This window comes from Bos indicus x Bos taurus, chromosome 8 (genome assembly GCF_003369695.1).
Source record: "Bos indicus x Bos taurus breed Angus x Brahman F1 hybrid chromosome 8, Bos_hybrid_MaternalHap_v2.0, whole genome shotgun sequence".
In the NCBI taxonomy this organism is placed as follows: domain Eukaryota; kingdom Metazoa; phylum Chordata; class Mammalia; order Artiodactyla; family Bovidae; genus Bos; species Bos indicus x Bos taurus.
Genome location: NC_040083.1, coordinates 23,699,492 through 23,719,202, shown reverse-complemented (window position 1 = coordinate 23,719,202; position 19,711 = coordinate 23,699,492). Strand labels below are relative to the sequence as shown.

General features: G+C 38.4%; 1 protein-coding gene across 2 annotated transcripts in view; it reads right to left on the bottom strand.

Annotated features, from left to right (window-relative positions):
• MLLT3 (MLLT3, super elongation complex subunit) overlaps window positions 1-19,711 on the bottom strand; it is a 288,215-nt gene that overhangs the window by 102,227 nt on the left and 166,277 nt on the right. For both annotated transcript variants that reach the window (XM_027549149.1, XM_027549150.1), the window contains exon 4: window positions 14,544-14,687. In XM_027549149.1, coding sequence (XP_027404950.1) covers window positions 14,544-14,687 — 144 coding nt within the window. The remainder of the gene's footprint in view (window positions 1-14,543; window positions 14,688-19,711) is intronic.

Below are 19,711 nucleotides of genomic sequence, written 5' to 3'. Positions count from 1 at the left end.
TCTCCCACACAGCAGGCAGGCTCTTTACTGTGTCAAGAGTCAGATCAGATAAAGTGCATCTTAAACTTGGAACAAAGTGGAAGGCATTCTTAAGCAAGAACAGTCACTGTTGAGCTCTAGAGTAACCCTAATCTGGAGCACATTGATGCTCTCTTTACCATAGCATTTAGACCTCAAAATTATCAAAAAGGAAATGTCCACCTTATTTCATCATTACATAAAAAAAATAATAAATCACCACCCACTGTGTGAAATTCCCAATAGCAAAGGCTATATTATTCAGCTGGTCTTCCAGTTTTTGTGTCCATGTCCTTTCAAAGTGTTAGCCTGGTTTAGCACAATAGTCTGATCAAAAGCCTTCTTGCTCCCTGTGCTTAAACCAGATCTTTATAGTGATCTGTGGATGATAAATAATAGTATCATAAGGTAAAAAACACAAAGCAGAGGGGCAGAATAAGCAGCCAGGCTGAACCTTCAAAGGACATGGCCATTCAAAACTGGAGAACAAATTTTCAAGAAAGCTTTATTTATTATTTCCCTAGAAATAATAAATCACTCCTGTCTAGACTATCTCAGGCAAGACAGTTTTAACATCAAAATCACTTTTTTGGCCTGGACCCATAAATAGTGCCATGACTGTAAATGACTGTCCAGATGGTGCACAAGGATGCCTGGCCAATGGGAAAAGGACTAGCTGCGGTCCAGCCATGCTCATCCTAGCCATGCCATGTTCCCCGGTCCAGGGTTTCATGAGGCAGAGGAGGAAGCACTTATTTCTAATTTGCCCAAAGACACCACGGACACAGTATGAGCAGACTTCTGTCTGTATAACTCCCTATAACCCACTCAAATCCATCTCTTCAGTCACCCGGAGTTCATGTGAAGACTAAAATTTGCAAGGTTAACCAAATTTTTATTATATTTCCTGTTTACTCAAACTATAGTTGAGTGGACTAGTTTGTTTTACAGATAAGGCATTCTTATTTTACTCAATGTTTCCATTAATGTCTTTTTATATTAGGGCTTCCCTGGTGGCTCAGACAGTAAAGAATCTGCCTGCAATGGAGGAGACCTGGGTTTGATCCCTGGGTAGGGAAGATGCCCTGGACAAAGGAATGGCAACCAACTCCAGTATTCTTGCCTGGAGAATTCTATGGATAGAGGAGTCTGGTGGGCTATAGTCCATGGGGTCGCAAAGAGCTGGACACAACTGAGTGACGTAACCATTTCATATTACACACAGGTCTCCAATCTACCCTAAAAGGGCAGAAAGGCAAAAACAGCATTTACAAAGACAAGCTACCAAATCTACACCTATAATAACCTATCAGATCAGATCAGATCAGATCAGTTGCTCAGTCGTGTCCGACTCTTTGCGACCCCATGAATCGCAGCACTCCAGGCCTCCCTGTCCATCACCAACTCCCGGAGTTCACTCAGACTCATGTCCATTGAGTCAGTGATGCCATCCAGCCATCTCATCCTCTGTCGTCCCCTTCTCCTCCTACCCCCAATCCCTCCCAGCATCAGAGTCTTTTCCAATGAGTCAACCCTTCGCATGAGGTGGCCAAAGTACTGGAGTTTCAGCTTTAGCATCATTCCTTCCAAAGAAATCCCAGGGCTGATCTCCTTCAGAATGGACTGGTTGGATCTCCTTGCAGTCCAGGGGACTCTCAAGAGTCTTCTCCAACACCACAGTTCAAAAGCATCAATTCTTCGGCGCTCAGCCTTCTTCACAGTCCAACTCTCACATCCATACATGACCACAGGAAAAACCATAGCCTTGACTAGACGAACCTTTGTTGGCAAAGTAATGTCTCTGCTTTTCAAGATGCTATCTAGGTTGGTCATAACTTTCCTTCCAAGGAGTAAGCGTCTTTTAATTTCATGGCTGCAGTCACCATCTGCAGTGATTTTGGAGCCCAGAAAAATAAAGTCTGACACTGTTTCCACTGTTTCCCCATCTATTTCCCATGAAGTGATGGGACTGGATGCCATGATCTTCGTTTTCTGAATGTTGAGCTTTAAGCCAACTTTTTCACTCTCCACTTTCACTTTCATCAAGAGGCTTTTTAGTTCCTCTTCACTTTCTGCCATAACGGTGGTGTCATCTGCATATCTGAGATTATTGATATTTCTCCCGGCAATCTTGATTCCAGCTTGTGCTTCTTCCAGCCCAGCGTGTCTCATGATGTACTCTGCATATAAGTTAAATAAACAGGGTGACAATATACAGCCTTGACGAACTCCTTTTCCTATTTGGAACCAGTCTGTTGTTCCATGTCTAGTTCTAATTGTTGCTTCCTGACCTGCATATAGGTTTCTCAAGAGGCAGATCAGGTGGTCTGGGATTCCCATCTCTTTCAGAATTTTCCACAGTTTATTGTGATCCATGCAGTCAAAGGCTTTGGCATAGTCAATAAAGCAGAAATACATGCTTTTCTGGAACTCTCTTGCCTTTTCCATGATCCAGCAGATGCTGACAATTTGATCTCTGGTTCCTCTGCCTTTTCTAAAACCAGCTTGAACATCAGGAAGTTCACGGTTCACATATTGCTGAAGCCTGGCTTGGAGAATTTTGAGCATTACTTTACTAGCGTGTGAGATGAGTGCAATTGTGCAAAAGTTTGAGCATTCTTTGGCATTGCCTTTCCTTGGGATTGGAATGAAAACTGACCTTTTCCAGTCCTGTGGCCACTGCTGAGTTTTCCAAATTTGCTGGCATATTGAGTGTAGCACTTTCACACCATCATCTTTCAGGATTTGGAATAGCTCAACTGGAATTCCATCACCTCCACTAGCTTTGTTCGTAGTGATGCTTTCTAAGGCCCACTTGACTTCACATTCCAGGATGTCTGGCTCTAGGTCAGTGATCACACCATCGTGATTATCTGGGTCGTGAAGATCTTTTTTGTACAGTTCTTCTGTGTATTCTTGCCATCTCTTCTTAATATCTTCTGCTTCTGTTAGATCCATACCATTTCTGTTCTTTATCGAGCCCATATTTGCATGAAATGTCCCTTTGTTATCTATGATTTTCTTGAAGATATCTCTAGTCTTTCCCATTCTGTTGTTTTCCTCTATTTCTTTGCATTGATCGCTGAAGAAGGCTTTCTTATCTCTCCTTGCCATTCTTTGGAACTCTGCATTCAGATGTTTATATCTTTCCTTTTCTCCTTTGCTTTTGGCTTCTCTTCTTTTCACAGCTATTTGTAAGGCCTCCCCAGACAGCCATTTTGCTTTTTTGCATTTCTTTTCTATGGGAATGGTCTTGATCCCTGTCTCCTGTACAATGTCACAAACCTCATTCCATAGTTCATCAGGCACTCTATCTCTCAGATCTAGGCCCTTAAACCTATTTCTCACTTCCACTGTATAATCATCAGGGATTTGATTTAGGTCATACCTGAATGGTCTACTGGTTTTCCCTACTTTCTCCAATTTAAGTCTGAATTTGGCAATAAGGAGTTCATGGTCTGAGCCACAGTCAGCTCCTGGTCTTGTTTTTGCTGACTGTATAGAGCTTCTCCATCTTTGGCTGCAAAGAATACAATCAATCTGATTTTGGTGTTGACCATCTGGTGATGTCCACGTATAGAGTCTTCTCTTGTGTTGTTGGAAGAGGGTGTTTGTTGTGACCAGTGCATTTTCTTGGCAAAACTCTATCAGTCTTTGCCCTGCTTCATTCTGTATTCCAAGGCCAAATTTGTCTGTTACTCCAGGTGTTTCTTGACTTCCTACTTTTGCATTCCAGTCCCCTATAATGAAAAGGACGTCTTTTTTGGGTGTTAGTTCTAAAAGGTCTTATAGGTCTTCATAGAGCTGTTCAACTTCAGCTTCTTCAGCGTTACTGGTTGGGACACAGACTTGGATTACTATGATATTGAATGGTTTGCCTTGGAAACGAACAGAGATCATTCTGTCATTTTTGAGATTGCATCCAAGTACTGCATTTTGGATTCTTTTGTTGACCATGATGGCCACTCCATTTCTTCTGAGGGATTCTTGCCTGCAGTAGTAGATATAATGGTCATCTGAGTTAAATTCACCCATTTCAGTCCATTTCAGTTCGCTGATTCCTAGAATGTCGACATTCACTCTTGCCATCTCTTGTTTGACCACTTCCAATTTGCCTTGATTCATGGACCTGACATTCCAGGTTCCTATGCAATATTGCTCTTTACAGCATCGGACCTTGCTTCTATCACCAGTCACATCCACAGCTGGGTATTCTTTTTGCTTTGGCTCCATCCCTTCATTCTTTCTGGAGTTATTTCTCCACTGATCTCCAGTAGCATATTGGGCACCTACTGACCTGGGGAGTTTCTCTTTCAGTATCCTATCATTTTGCCTTTTCATACTGTTCATGGGGTTCTCAAGGCAAGAATACTGAAGTGGTTTGCCATTCCCTTCTCCAGTGGACCACATTCTGTCGGATCTCTCCACCATGACCCGCCCATCTTGGGTTGCCCCACGGGCATGGCTTAGTTTCACTGAGTTAGACAAGGCTGTGGTCCTAGTGTGATTAGATAATAACCTATATCAAAATATAAATTTTTCCAAATAATAGACCTAATTTGGCCCATCCCACTGCAACAACAGTAAACCTAGACCATCATTCTTCTGTATTGTCAGAACCATTAAGAAACAACCGCAAATTTGTGAAAAACAAATTTTCACAAAGTTCTTTTGTCTCTGATTTCATCTATAGTATTTAGGCCTTAAGCCAGTGACTTTAATTTTGAGAAGCTGAGAGCATAAGGAGAAAATAATAACAAACAAAAACATAGAACACATTACCAGTAACTTCTTAGCAAACAACCAAAAATTTTACATCAATACTCTTAAGTTTGAGAATATGTCTTTATAAAGAACAAAAATAAAGTAACTCATGTATTCTAAAGTGTATGAAATTCATGTTTAATATATTAAGTGCGAAACACAAACATTTTGTACAATCCTATCTACATGAAAAATGCAATGTAAAATACACATTACAATCACTAGAGGGATTATAAATGATTCTTCTTCTTTTTGCTTTTCTAGAAAGTCTACATTGTTCTAAAGTTAGCATACATTTATTTTAAAATCTGTTAAAAAAAAAAAAAAAAAAACCACCAGATTCCTTCTTGAGGCTAAAGTATGTTCTTTCTTAGCAGAAAACCATCATTATGTCAGTCCTAAAATGGAAATCTTTCATTTTCACCTTTCTAGGTAATAAACAATGTGGTTTAAACCAAAACATAATAAAAAACCTATAGAAAAAAGAGGCTGAGTCAATGAATAAAATAACTATATTCTGACTGCTTAACTATGTACCACATTTTATTTAATAATCTCGGAAAGAAGGGGATAATTCAGATTTATACCAATTTACAGCCCAAGGTAAATTAGTAGCAGATTTAAGAATTGAATTTGTGCCTTTAGATTTCAAATCAAACATTCTTTATACCACACACCATGGCTGTGTCCTTTGTGGAATAAGGGATATTGTGTTTACCTACCATTTGTTGTTACGCCTCAAAAATAAAACAAATATCTATTTTAAAAGTCTCAGACATCTATTTCCTAAACTGCTACTACAGATCCTAATCACTGTCAAGTTTTCTTATAGCTTACAGGAAAAGAAAAATTTAGAAAATAGAATGTTAATCTCTGTTTCCCTTTCCCTTTTCTACTCCCTCCTCCCAAATTGTTTTTCTTGTAATATTATAGAGTATGAATCCAAAAAATATCCAGGGGTGACGATTAACACAAAAATTCCTTTACCATCCTAGGAGTCTGGGAATGGATTCAGATATATTAGATAAACTTTCTGTGCAGCTTTGAAACTAGGGCATAAAGAACCACCTGAGCCAAGAAGGGAGAAAGAAAGTGAACCAATAGTTTTCAACTATAGTATTTTTGTATTTAGAGAGAGAAAGAACTATTCATTTCTTAACTTGAAATTCTTCGATTTCTTCTTTTCTTGGCTTTTTTTTGGTGTGTGTGCGTTGGAGACAGGAGCTAGGGGCAGGGCTATGTGATGGTTTTCTTTCAGATATTACAGCATTTCCTTTCAAGACTAAACTAAGGTTCCTACGCAGGGTCAGCTGAACTGCTGCTCCTGAGTGGCCAGCCGAAAGCAGCATGGCGCACCATCCAGCACGAACAACTCAAACACTCGTCACGGCTTTCCTACTCCACACTCCAGGAATATCTGCCTGTTTCTTTCTCAGCTTAGCCTCTGCTCAACTTAGGCAGGAAAAGTATCTGAACTTTGGACTCAGTGAAAAGTGTGCCTCTATTTTTTCCCCTCCTTACTGAACAGGTGAACAGGTAACCTAGAAGAAGGAACAAATGAAAGCAGGAAGATCTATGCCACAGATGCTCTTTTGGTGCATATTTTCAAGTCTTTAACTGTCCTTCAAACAACATATGTGATTTTCAGAAGATGTTAACTATAAATTAACCATGAAGTATGCTGAGTGACATAAATAACTTTTCTACTATCATGACCATACTTTCCAATGGATTTCATAACTTGGACATTCGAGTTATCATGTATATATCTGTTCTACTTTCATGATTTACTTCTCCAGACTTTTGGTGAGGGGCAGGGGGGTGGTAGTCAAAGAAATGGAAAGAAAAAAACACTAAATATGACATAAAATTGACCTCGATTCTGAGAAACAACCAAATAGATGAGGCTGCCTGCTTGATCTTACATTCATTTAAATATATCACCTTTTATCAGTGCTGGTGAAAAACAGCAGCATCCTTTTATCTCTTGAGGCAGACATTTACAGGATGATATATATCGAAAAATTACATAAAGGCACACTAGTCCCAAAACAAATATCCAAAAATTCAATGAAGCTGTCCAGTAACAGCAACTAAAATAATTTTCTATGTATTATTTCCTTTGAGTTATTTTAAAAATAAGCAGCCAGCTATCCCTCTCTGGGCACTGTTAAGATGAGTTTGCCACAAAAGCCACTTATATTTTTAGAAGCCAAAGTCTTGACAAATCAGTCCCGAGGAACATAATTTGTTACACGCTGAAGAATGCCTGAAAACACAGACCTTGGTTAAAGAGGCTTCCGTATCTTTTTGTAACCCTTCCAAATGTAAGTATGTGGGAAGAATACTCATAAATTTAAGCTGAACCGAAACATTTAGAACATCTCCAATTTAGAACACATTAAAATGCGGTCTTTGAAGGAAATGAAAATGGCTTTAAACATATGAAAAGATGCTCATCATCACTTGTAAGAGAAATGTGAATTAAAAATGAAATATCATTTTTCACCCATCATATTGAGGGGAAAAATGTTTAATGAATCACTGTATGGCGAAATAGGCACTCTTACACATTGTTGATGCAAGCACAGAGTAGTATAACATCCTTGGCAGGCAATTTGTAAATGTCTATCAAAATCTAAATTCCACTTTGCCTTGGAGCCACGATTTTACTCCCAGGAATTTATCCTACAGATACACTCATCCATGTGCACAAACAACTATATAAAAGGTTATTCACTACAGCATCGTTGGTGGCCTGGAGGAAGACTCATTATATGTCATTTTGTATTGGATGTGTATTTACCTATTAAAAAAAATTAAAATTTGAGGGGAAGAGAATGTGATCTGTACTGTTTAGAAATTCAAAGTGTTCTGAACTCCCCTACAAAAGGAAATACTAAACCATCCTACACAAGATTCATTCCAGAACCCTGAGATCAAATGCTATGTTCAGATGGCTTGACACGGCTGCATTAGTGAAAGCTCCTTATCATAAGATCCCTTTGGCCCTTTAGTAACCAAAACCCTTTGTTGGGAGTCCACTGTGGGTCTGATTTCTACTTCACAATAAGTAGTGCTTCAAAAAATTCCAATTTATTCCTTGCAAAAACATATCAGATATAAATGAGACTGTCACTCTGAGAAACAGGACTGCATTATGCTGCAGACTTAACACAGACTGAAAGCATGTTCCCCATGTCTTCTCCAGCAAATCCTGCCAAATGGGCGTCTGAAACGTCCTATTGAAACAGGTGGTGTCTGAACAGAATTGGATTTCTGCCTATAGAAACCCTAGTTTTAACAACTGCTGTGGTTAGTTTTAATTTTCAGTCCTCAGAATTAACTGCTTGCCAGCGATTCAGAAATAGACTGAACAACATGTTTAGACCTTGCTCTGTTTAATTGAGGAAAGAAAGAAAGGGGAAAAAAAAAGCCCACCAACACCCTACCACCATCCCATAAAAAACAACAGAACCAAAGCAGACCACTTGATTTCTAGGCCAAAAAAAAGGGAGCAGCTGTAAAACAAACTCAACTCTCTAAAGATGATTGTCCCTTTTGTGCCTTCTTCACAGAAGCACAAGATGTACATGCATACTCGCTGAACACACTACTTAGGAAATCTAAGGGTTTTGAGAAACTTTTAATCTTCTGGAAATTTAGAATTAAGAACAATGGTAAGAATCGACCATTTTTCCAATGAAAATGGACATCTTAAAAAATGATATTGCCAACAGACCTCTGTTTTAATTTATACAACCAAAATACAAACAGCCAGAATGTAAATTCCTTGAAGAAAAATACAATGGGCTAATTCCCTTTAAACCCAATGGGTTGGTCACACTTGCTGGTGATAAAACACATATTCTTGTGAATAAAGCTAGGGTAGCTTACACTAAATAACGAACTTTTTCCACTGTACCTTTAAGTGCTTGATATAAGAATGGATAAAGCTCTAATTTTCTAGGCCAGCAATCAAATTAAAGGAATCCAGGGACTGGTTATCTACTATTGAGCTGCACAACATGGTTACCCATTCTCAATGAAGGCAACACTGTCTTGACCACTATACAGATGATGAACTGAGATTCAAAAACATGTAATAATTTTCCAAGGGTCATTCAGTTAAAAGATGACAGAGAAGAGGTTTTAATTTAAATCTGCCTGATTTCAAAATGTCTCCAATTGTCTCATACTCCCTCCCAAAAGAAAATTCAGAGAGATAAATTAATGAAATGACAAGTTTCAGTTATATGACAAACATTGTACCATTGCTTTGCCAACACCCACATAAAAACTCATCCTCTCTCAATCAAAAGCGATGGATGTCAAATCCTCCTGCATTTTTCAGTGTGACTGAATTCCAGCTATTAAGAAGGTGATCAAGTAAACAGAGAGAAACCCATCTATCGTGATCGTAACTCCTTAAAAAAAAAAAATCCTGACATTGTAAAGAGCATATTTGAAAATCCTTCCACATGGATTCATCAGTGCATGGAAAAAAAAAAAAAAGTATCTCAGTGAAAGTGAGAGTTGCTTCCCAATGGGGTACATTTGATCCTTTTGCTTATAACTCAAGTATAAATAGATGACATCAAGTCTGGCCTTCAGAAGTTTATAGCTCACTGTGCTCTACCTCTCCTACCAACCAAAGAAGAAAATAAGATCTCAAAATGAAGGCAATCTCCTTCCAGAAGTTCTTAGATTATTATTTTCCATTTTTAACCTCTGCCCTGGTTTAGTTACTAAGTTGTGTCCGACTCTTGCAGCCCCATGGACTGTAGCCTGCCAGGCTCCTCTGTCCATGGCATTTCCCAGGCAAGTATACTGGAATAGGTTGCCATTTCCTTCTCTGGGGGACCTTCCCAATCCAGGGATCGAACCTGTATCTCCTACATTGCTGACAAATTCTTTACCAACTGAGCCATAAGGGAAGCCCCTTTCTGACCCCTATCTTCTGTCTTTTTCTTACACAGGTCCCAGAGAGGCTAGCTCGTAAACCAAATCTACAATTTCCCTATAAGCTCCAATGACATCTCTCATTTAGAGAAAAATAACTGCGTGTAAATAAAATCATTTTGTATTTCTGTATTCTCTGAAAATGATGCTTAAATCCAAAGATAACCTTTCCACAAATTTTTTTTCTCTTTTCTTTGAAAGCAATGATTCCTTAATTTTAGATAGCTATTCAAGAGAAGAACACAGATAGTATTAAGTTTCTTCCAAGGGGGAAGCGCACCAAGATTTCTTTGACACTATTTAGAAAAGAATTACAACTTTTTTTTTTAAGAAAAAAAAAAGAGTAAAAAGAAGAAAATCTCACTGCCCACCCCCCAAAAAGTTGTCATATAGCTTACAGGTTTATAGATTATGAAAATCTGCCATTTTTCAAGATTCTTCTGGCAAAATGTTCTTTGGAATCATTTTCTTCTGAAAGCTGAAAAGCACTTTCTAAGATGTTGCCAGCTCTAAAAACAACCTTTCTGATCCCTTGAAAAGCCAAGTTCTACTTTTAATAGTGCTATGTACTTTTGTTTTCAAAGAAAAAAGTGAAAAGAAGGAACTACAGCCAAATGATAAGTTTACTCTACTCGTGCCTCAAGCTATACATGATTTCACATAGTACATATGAAGAAGGGATCGATTTTTTTCCTTTAAAAACAACATATACCTCCATGGTACATATGCAATATTTAAATATGAGGAAAAACAGCACCCCCTTTCACCCCAGGCTCCAGTTAACAAAAATGTTTATACAAAGAAACAGTCATGGGCATAAGATTTTCTAAAGCAAAAACAAAAGCAAAAAAAGCAAAAACAAACAAGTGGAACTACATCAAACTAAAAAGCTTCTGCCCAGCAAAGGAAACCATCAAAAAAATGAAAAGAAATGGGAGAAAATACTTGCAAATCATATATCTGATAAGAGCTTAATATCCAAAATATATAAAGAACTCATACAACTCAATGGCCAAAAAAAAAAAAATTCAAACAGTATGATTTTTAAATGTCAGAGAATCCGAATAGATGTTTTTCCAAAGAAAATATACATATGACCAACAGGTGCATGAAACGTTACTTGACATCACTAATCATCAGAAAAATTCAAATCAAAATAAGCTATTACCTCATACCAGTAACAATGGCTATCACCAAGAAGACAAGAGATGGTAAGTGTTGACAAGAATGTGGAGAAAAGGGAACCCTTGTGTGCTGTTGTCAAGACTGTGAATCCTACAGTGCAGTCACTATGGAAAACAATATGAACCTTCCTCAAAAAATTAAAAATAGAACTACATATGAGCCAGCAATCACACTTCTGGGGACATACCCAAAGGACATTAAAACAGGATACTGAAGATATATCTGTCCTCCCGTGTTCACTGTAGCATTTCTCACAATAGCTAAGATATGAAATAATGCTAAAGCTGAAACTCCAGTACTTTGGCCACCTCATGCGAAGAGCTGACTCATTGGAAAAGACTCTGATGTTGGGAGGGATTGGGGGCAGGAGGAGAAGGGGACGACAGAGGATGAGATGGCTGGATGGCATCACTGACTCAATGGATGTGAGTTTGAGTGAACTCTGGGAGTTGGTGATGGACAGGGAGGCCTGGCGTGCTGCAAATCATGGGGTCCCAAAGAGTCGGACATAACTGAGCAACTGAACTGAACTGAACTGAAGATATGAAAATAACCAAAGTGTCCATCAACAGATGAATGGATAAAGATGATGTGGAGATTTGTGTATGTGCACGTGTGTACATAACAGAATATTATTCAGCCATGAGAAGGAAGGACATCCTCCCATTTACAACAACAGGGATGAACCTTGAGAATATTAGGCTAAGTGAAATGAGTCAGACAAAATGTATGATATCGCTTATATATACAATCTGAAAAAAGTTAAACTCATAAAAACAGAGGCCAGAATGGTATTTACCCAGGGGTGGGAGAGGGGAGGTGCGAGAGAAGGGAAGGTATGGATCAAAGAGCACACACTTCTAGTTATAAGATGAATAAGTTCTAGGGATCTGATGTGCAGCATGATGGTTAGAGTTACTAAATTATATATGTGAAATTTGCTAAAAGTCAAATGATAGAGAAATGGTAATTACCTGATGTGATGCAGGTGTTAGCTAATGCATGGTGATAATGATTCTGCAATACACAAGTGTATCAAATCAACATGCTATAACCTTAAGTTATACTCCATGAAGCTGGAGAAACAGATCTCCAGTCAAATCAAAACGGCTTATAAAATAGCTGACACCATGACAGAATGCATTGGACGCTACTTAGCAACTGAACAACAACAATGATAAAAATTAAAATGTCAGGTGAACAAAATATTAGGTATACAAAAATCTCAGTAAGACAGTTTAATAGTTCAGATTCTCTCATTTCCATCAAAGACTATTTTAACCCTCCCATGTGAAATGGACAGAATCTATGAGATTACTAGTATTTCAAATGAATTTTTAAATGTTAATTTTACTACAAAATTTACTCAAGTCAGTCACTTAAAGAACTTATGTCGAATAATGGGTGTGCTTGAGTACTTCACATTTTAGAGTTGTCAAGACACAATGTAAATCTAATGGGGGAAAACAGGCAGGCTTCGAATAGCACTTAAAGAAATACAAAGGAGGGAAGTTAGAAGTCAAGGAGGATAATTCTGAGATAAAAGCCGAGTAGAGAGAAAGACAGAAATCAACGAGAGACCTTATCAGGGTGCAGTGCTGCACTCTGCTGCATTATCACTGACCTGTAACCTCTTCTCCAGCTCACAAACAGCCCTTGAGTACTCCAGGACTAAGTGGATGTTTTAAAAAGTTCTTGTGTCATATTTACTTTTTCCGACGACCCTTATCAGAAGCCTGATGTACTCAAGCTCCATAATTCACATGCTTCAATTACCTACCTAACTACATACCCGAGAGGAATAACCAGAGGCGTAAAATGCCACCCTCTTAAAAAGAAACATAATGGGAATGATTAGGATTTAAAATGGACAGGCTCATTTTTAAGGGCATAGTCACAGATAAGTAGCATCAACACTGTGCTCTAGATAACTAAAAAGAATCAAATAGGGTTTGTTTAAAAAACACTCCTGAATAAATATATAATAAATCCCTAACTTTAAAATAAGTTGTATGACAAAAGCCCATTTCTTTACCAAGATACATTTCCCCATGAAGTACTATAAATGGTCATTCATTTCCAAAGCTGGCCAATCGATATCTATTTAACCCATAATCTACTGACATGCAATACAGTGTGGAATGAAATGTGGTAGAAGTTCTTGTAAAACTTCAGATGAATGTTGCCCTGTATAAAATCCAATTCTTTCCTACAAAGCTCTCAGGTAGAGTTTATCAGTGAAAGGAGACATCTTAAGAAGTTACCATCTACATACCCTTCATATAATAAGCTCATGAATGCAAAACTTCAAAAACATTTCAGTAAAACTAAAGGAAGGGAATCCTAAAGAATGCACTGGGAAAAAAAGGGGGAAAATATATATAATAAAAAAAGAAAACAACACACTGCAAAATGTTATGGGATCTGAACTGCCTACATAATATGACACAAGGAGTTCAGCTAAAGTAGAAGCTGATGGTCCCAGGAGCACTCAATGTTAAGTAGATTTCGACCCATGTTCGTCTGTGCAGCTGACTTCGCTGCAAGCAAACATTCCATGTTTATGAGAAATTCCACTTAAAAGTCTTTCCCTATCCTAGCCAATTCACATGGGCAAAAACTTACCATGCTAATTATCATTATCTTAAAAAGAAAAATCCATCTATTACCTACAAACAATTCAAACAAACAAAAATATGCTTTTAAATGAAAAATATGTAATTTGAATGAGTACATCTTTTCTATTAATTTTGACCTTAAAATTTGGACAATATAGTTTTTAATGTAACTTTCAATACACCAAAATAAAATTAAGGTACTGTTCTTAACTGAAAATAGTTTGGGTTTGGATTGCTGTCGAAATAAATCTGAACTGTGTAGACTACACATGCATGCTAATTCACTTCAATAGTGCCTGACTCTTTGTGACCCTATGGACTGTAGCCCACCAGACTCCTCTGTCCATGGGATTCTCCAGGCAAGAATACTAGAGTGGATTGCCACGCCCTCCTCCAGGGGATCTTTCTGACCCAGGGACCAAACCAGAGTCTCTTCGTTGTCTCCTGCATTGCAGGTGGATTCTTTATCACCGAGCAAGCAGGGAAGCCCAAATAAGACTATAAGGCTGTTCTAACCAATAATGTAATTTCAGACTCATACCTACTTAAAATATTGTTTGCTTACCTCTTCTTTTCAAACCATGAGTACACAGTGAGGTCATTAAGGTGCTTCATTTCTTTTACCTCTCTCAAAATACTATCATACTTCTTGACACACTGCTGCTGCTGCTGCTAAGTCATTTCAGTCCTGTCCAACTCTGTGCGACCCCAGAGACGGCAGCCCACCAGGCTCCGCCGTCCCTGGGATTCTCCAGGCAAGAACACTGGAGTGGGTTGCCATTTCCTTCTCCAATGCATGAAAGCGAAAAGTGAAAGTGAAGTCACTCAGTCGCGTCCGACTCTTAGCGACCCCATGGACTGCAGCCCACCAGGCTCCTCCGCCCATGGGATCTTCCAGGCAAGAGCACTGGAGTGGGTGCCATCGCCTTCTCCCTTGACACACTAGGAACTAGCTTTTTATGGGAAGGCTTTCCACAAGAAGACAGAATCACTTACCCCTCCTGCCTTCAGCAACTTTCTTCTGAACTCCTCTGTGGGATTGTTGAAAGTCAGTTTTTCACAGCGGAGGTGATTCACTGGTGGATGGCCTTCAAGATGCAGGAATAAGTCATAATCAAAGCGAACTTTCTTAGGTTCCTCCTAAAAGTTAAAAAAAAAAAAATAAGAACACAGAGAGTTAGGCATAAATAGAGATTTAAAGCAAAAGTTTACTTCTGATAAGGATCAGAAAAGACCCAGAGGTCTAACAGCTACAGTGTCAAAGAAGTACCGGGGGAAAAAAATCATCATGGAACTATCTACAAAGCAAAATGGAAACATCTGAAAAATTAGTTTTTCTTTGAGGAAAACTGAAAAGAATAAATTCATCATCTTTCTTGCAATCTCTCAAGAGGTATAACACCACTAACACAGTCACTCAACTGGAACCCTAAGACACCCCTGAAGCCACTCTTCCTCCCCTGACTCTACCACCCTACACCCATCATCAAGAGCTGCCATTTTCTCTTTTAAAATATTTCCTGAAGAAGCCCTCTAACCCATAACTGGCATGCTCTTACACATTGCCCAAACTACTATAAAATCCTTCCTCGAATAGCTCTTCCCACTTCAGGATAGATTATCAATTCCTTCTTCATTCAGGCCTCCAAATTATCCATATGAAACAAAAACCTAGCCATTTTCACTCCTTGATTAAAATCTCACAAGTTCCCAGTGCCATCAGAATAACAATCTGAGCTCACCTATACGCCACTTAGGAGAAGGCAATGGCACCCCACTCCAGTACTCTTGCCTGGAAGGTCCCATGGACGGAGGAGCCTGGAAGGCTGCAGTCCATGGGGTCGCTGAGGGGTCGGACACGACTGAGCAACTTCACTTTCACTTTTCACTTTCATGCATTGGAGAAGGAAAAGGCAACCCACTCCACTATTCTTGCCTGGAGAATCCCAGGGATGGCGGAGCCTGGTGGGCTGTCTATGGGGTCGCACAGAGTCGGACACGACTGAAGCGACCTAGCAGCAGCAGCACATGCCACTTAGGATTTTCAACATCTACTCTTGGTTCCGAGTCTCACCATAGCCTTTCCACCCATCTGATGGTCTAGCCACATGCTGTGGTGGGTTGCTCCCAGATTTCACTCATTCTCAGTTAACTCTGGGTTTCACTCTTGCTTTACATTACTATGGTCATTGTCTACCTCCATTTCTCCACCTTCTGCTTTACATGGGTAACTTCTACTCATCTCTCTCTCTTCAGGTTTTACTGGGAAGGCTTCTCTGAACTCTGATCCTAACTACCTCTCCTCTGTTCTGTGTGCCTCTCTCTCTTATCCTTGCCACGTCTTAGAATAACTCTCTTCTTACTATCTCCCTTTACCCTGCTGGATCATAAGATGTTTGCAAGTAGGAATAATGGCTGGGTCATCACTGTACCCTCAACAACTAGCTTAGTGCCCTGTGCATCGTAAAAATGCAATAACGCCTGTGAAATGAATGAACATGTGGCATTTTCCTGGAGGACAAAACAGCACCATATCCAAGAGAACACAATAATTATAATTCCATGATACTCAAGGTTCTACTCTCCAGCCATTACTTTAGCTAGCTAAACATCTAAACCTTTCCTGATTCTCAGGCATCCACAGGGAAATGAATACTCAGCATAATAATAACAATAATATGTTTTTTAACATTGATCTCATTTAATTCTCATAGCTCTCCTTAGGGTCAGTTGTCAGCTCTGTTTCACAGATAAGGAAATTAAAACACTTAGAATTTATTACTTTTTATATAAGTCCTTGTGTATTATAGATATTAACCATCTTTGTGAAATGTTACATTTTTTCCATTTGTCATTAGCTTCGCCATTTTACTTTTTTAATAACAGCTATTTATGTTTTTTTAATAATAGCTTTATTGAGAAATAATTCACATATCGTAAAATTTACCCATTAGGAGTGTAATACTTACTGGGTTTTAGTACATTCACAGAGTTATGAAATTATCACCACCTTCTAATTTCAGATTTCCATCACTCCAGAAAGATATCTCAAACTCTTTGGTAGTCATTACCCAGTCCCCCAGATCCTGCATCCCCTGGCATCACTAATCTATTTCTGTTTCTATGGGGTTGCTTATTCCAGACATTTTGCATAAATACATGAACATACATAAAATATGTACACAATATTTTGTGATCTTTTGTGACTGGCTTCTCATACTCAGCATGATGTTTTTGAGGTTTATCCATGTTGTAGCATCTGTCAGTTCCTTTTTACAGCTGAATAATAACACATCATATGGGTATTCTTGGTTTTGGTTATCCATTTGTTGGTAAATAGAAATGTGAGTTGTTTCCATTTCTGGCCATTATGAACAATGCTGCTAAATTTCTCCTGGGTATACACTTAGGAGTGCAATTTCTGGGTAATAAGGTAATTCTATGTTGCACATTTTTTAGGAACGACCTTACTGTTTTCCAGGGTGACCGCACCATTTTAAAATCCCACCAGCAACATGAGGAATTTGTGTGTTTTTTTAAATACAGTATTTTCTAAAACTACACAGTCAAATAAACAATGTTTTTCTTTTTCGAAAAAGAGTTTGTTATATTACTAACACATAACATAACCAAGTGATTTGAACCCAGTTCTTTTGACTAAAAAGTCTTAGCAACTAAAACTGTCAGAATGTAGGCATTACCTACTACATATTCATGGGTCTCACCTCTTCATTCAAACTTACCTAAATCACAGTCTCTACTCATTCACTGACTGTCTCTCACTTCTATTACTCATCTGGCAGAAAACTTGCTACTTCTTTCCTTGATCAGAATGCCATTCTCTCTCAGGGTGCCATTTTCCTCACACTTACTGGCATTCCTTCTTAGTTTTCATCACAAGCTGCTGCGTTTCCTTTTTCATTGACTCTTAAATGCCCTTTAATTTTTCGCAAAGTTCCCCAGGGAGACAACACCCACTTACAGGAAGTTAGTTCCTCCAATATGACCATGACTCCCCTCTCTTTACCTCCAGCCCAGTACCTGACTCCCTTTGCACGTGTTCCAGTCTAACCACACCTCCACTGGGATGAACCGCAGCAGCAGCAAAGCCATGCATTATCCTAAACTGAAGTTATCTTCATGTGTCCTTTCCCCTATACTCTATACGATGGCAAGCAGAAACCAAGGCTAACATACACAAAAATCATCCGAAACACTTCCTTCTCGCTTACTCATCACAGTCAAACTGCTTCTGAGGTCTATTCAGAATTCCTCCTGAGGAGCTCTCAAATCTATCCCCAGTGCTCTAGTCACCCTAACCGCTGCCTGAGCTTGGACCTTGACCATTCCTCATCTGGTTGCCTCTGTTTTTAAACTTACCCCTTTCTACTACCCACAATGACAAGAGAGTGATCTTTCTAACACAAAAGTAAGATTACTTCTTCCTACTGACATAAAAGCCTTTAATGGCTCATCATTTTCTACAGGATAAAATCCCACTTCCTGGTAATAACCATTACAGTCTTTTAATACCTTTCCTGCATTCCCTTTGTGCTCTTACTATGCTCTGTCCTTTCACAAAGGTGAAGCACTTGCTGTTCCCCAGTGTTTCCTACTATCTCAATTTGCCTTTCACATATAGTCTTCCCCATTGTCAAAAATGTTTCCCCTCCCAGCAGACAGACTCATCATTCAAGACCTAACTGAAGCAAGAACTCCTGTGAAAAGTCTCCCAAACCCTCCCAACCCATCTGAATTAGACACCCTTGTTAGAGCATTCCTTTACTAATGTAATTATCATAATCATTTTTTTTAGCTTATCTGCCTTTTCTCTGAATTGAAAATAGTCATTATAACCATAGAATTCATTTGAAAAATAAGAAGGGCCATTTTCTATCTTACAATTGGGAATGCAAATTGGTAAAGCCTTTGAGAAGACACACTAGCAATATCTATCAACATACTAAATGCATACAATGTTTAACTCAGTAATTCTGCTTCTAAGAATCTTCTCCACAGAAATACTCAAATATGTGTGCAAAGGTACATAAATGTAGATATAGATGTAAAATACAATGTTCGAGGTAGCATTGTTTATAGTAGACAAAAAATGTGGATAATCTGCATGATATCATTACCATGGCATACCATGCAGATATTTCCAAAAACTTGGAAAGGCGTATCACTAGGGGAATTAAAGGCAAGTCACAGGAAAATATTAAAATGTGATATATTATGCTCTTGCCAAGCTCTACACAGACATATTTTTTTATCTATGCAAATGCATGGGGAGAAAACTGGAAAGGCCATACCAAATAGTTAACAATGATCAAATGAAGTGAAAGGAATAACGCCTAAGTTTTAGTCCATTCACTTTTCCTAGCAGTATATTCCTGCACACTTTTTAAAGGAACAAAAAATAGACTGATGAATATAATAATTACCAGAAGAAAAAGAGTGAGGTAGTAACATCACTTTACAGTTCATATCAGTTTAAAACCAAGAGCAAAAAGAAGAAAAAAAAATCACTTTTCAGTAAAACTAAGGCTAAATGAACACAGAAAGTGGCTATCTTTGCATGAATCCTAAGGGCAAGTTTCTTTTAAAATTTTTTATAGTACCCATAATATAAATGAAATACAATATTTTAATATAAATAAAAATAAAAGTACCCATAAATGTGTGTTCTGACCAACTGAATATCTTTCTCAGAGGGCTGACATCAATCTAACATCAATCTATGCTCCATAGAAAAGATTTTTCTTCAAAGTTCAAACAAGGAAGCATGTACTTATTCTCCATATAAAACGAATACATTTCCTAGAGGTTGGAAATCTGGTTTTGGCAACATTAAATTATTCCTCTCAGTCTGCTTCAGACCTTGACATTTACTTATGTACTTTTCTGAGGACAGAATGAAAGAGAGAAGCATGGGATTTTTTTCAAACCTGAAGTGCTACAGTCAATTATGTTTCAGTGGGCCTGTTGGTTTAGTTTCTGAAATACACATGATTCTCACAGATAGGCTTGTTTCATTGCATACAACCACAAAATAAGAGAAGAAACAAACAAGAACTCAAAACAAGCACTGACACTCCACCACTCCTCTTGACTCTGACCTCTCAAATAAGTGAGCAAAACTGAAGACAAGCTTATTGTAAGCA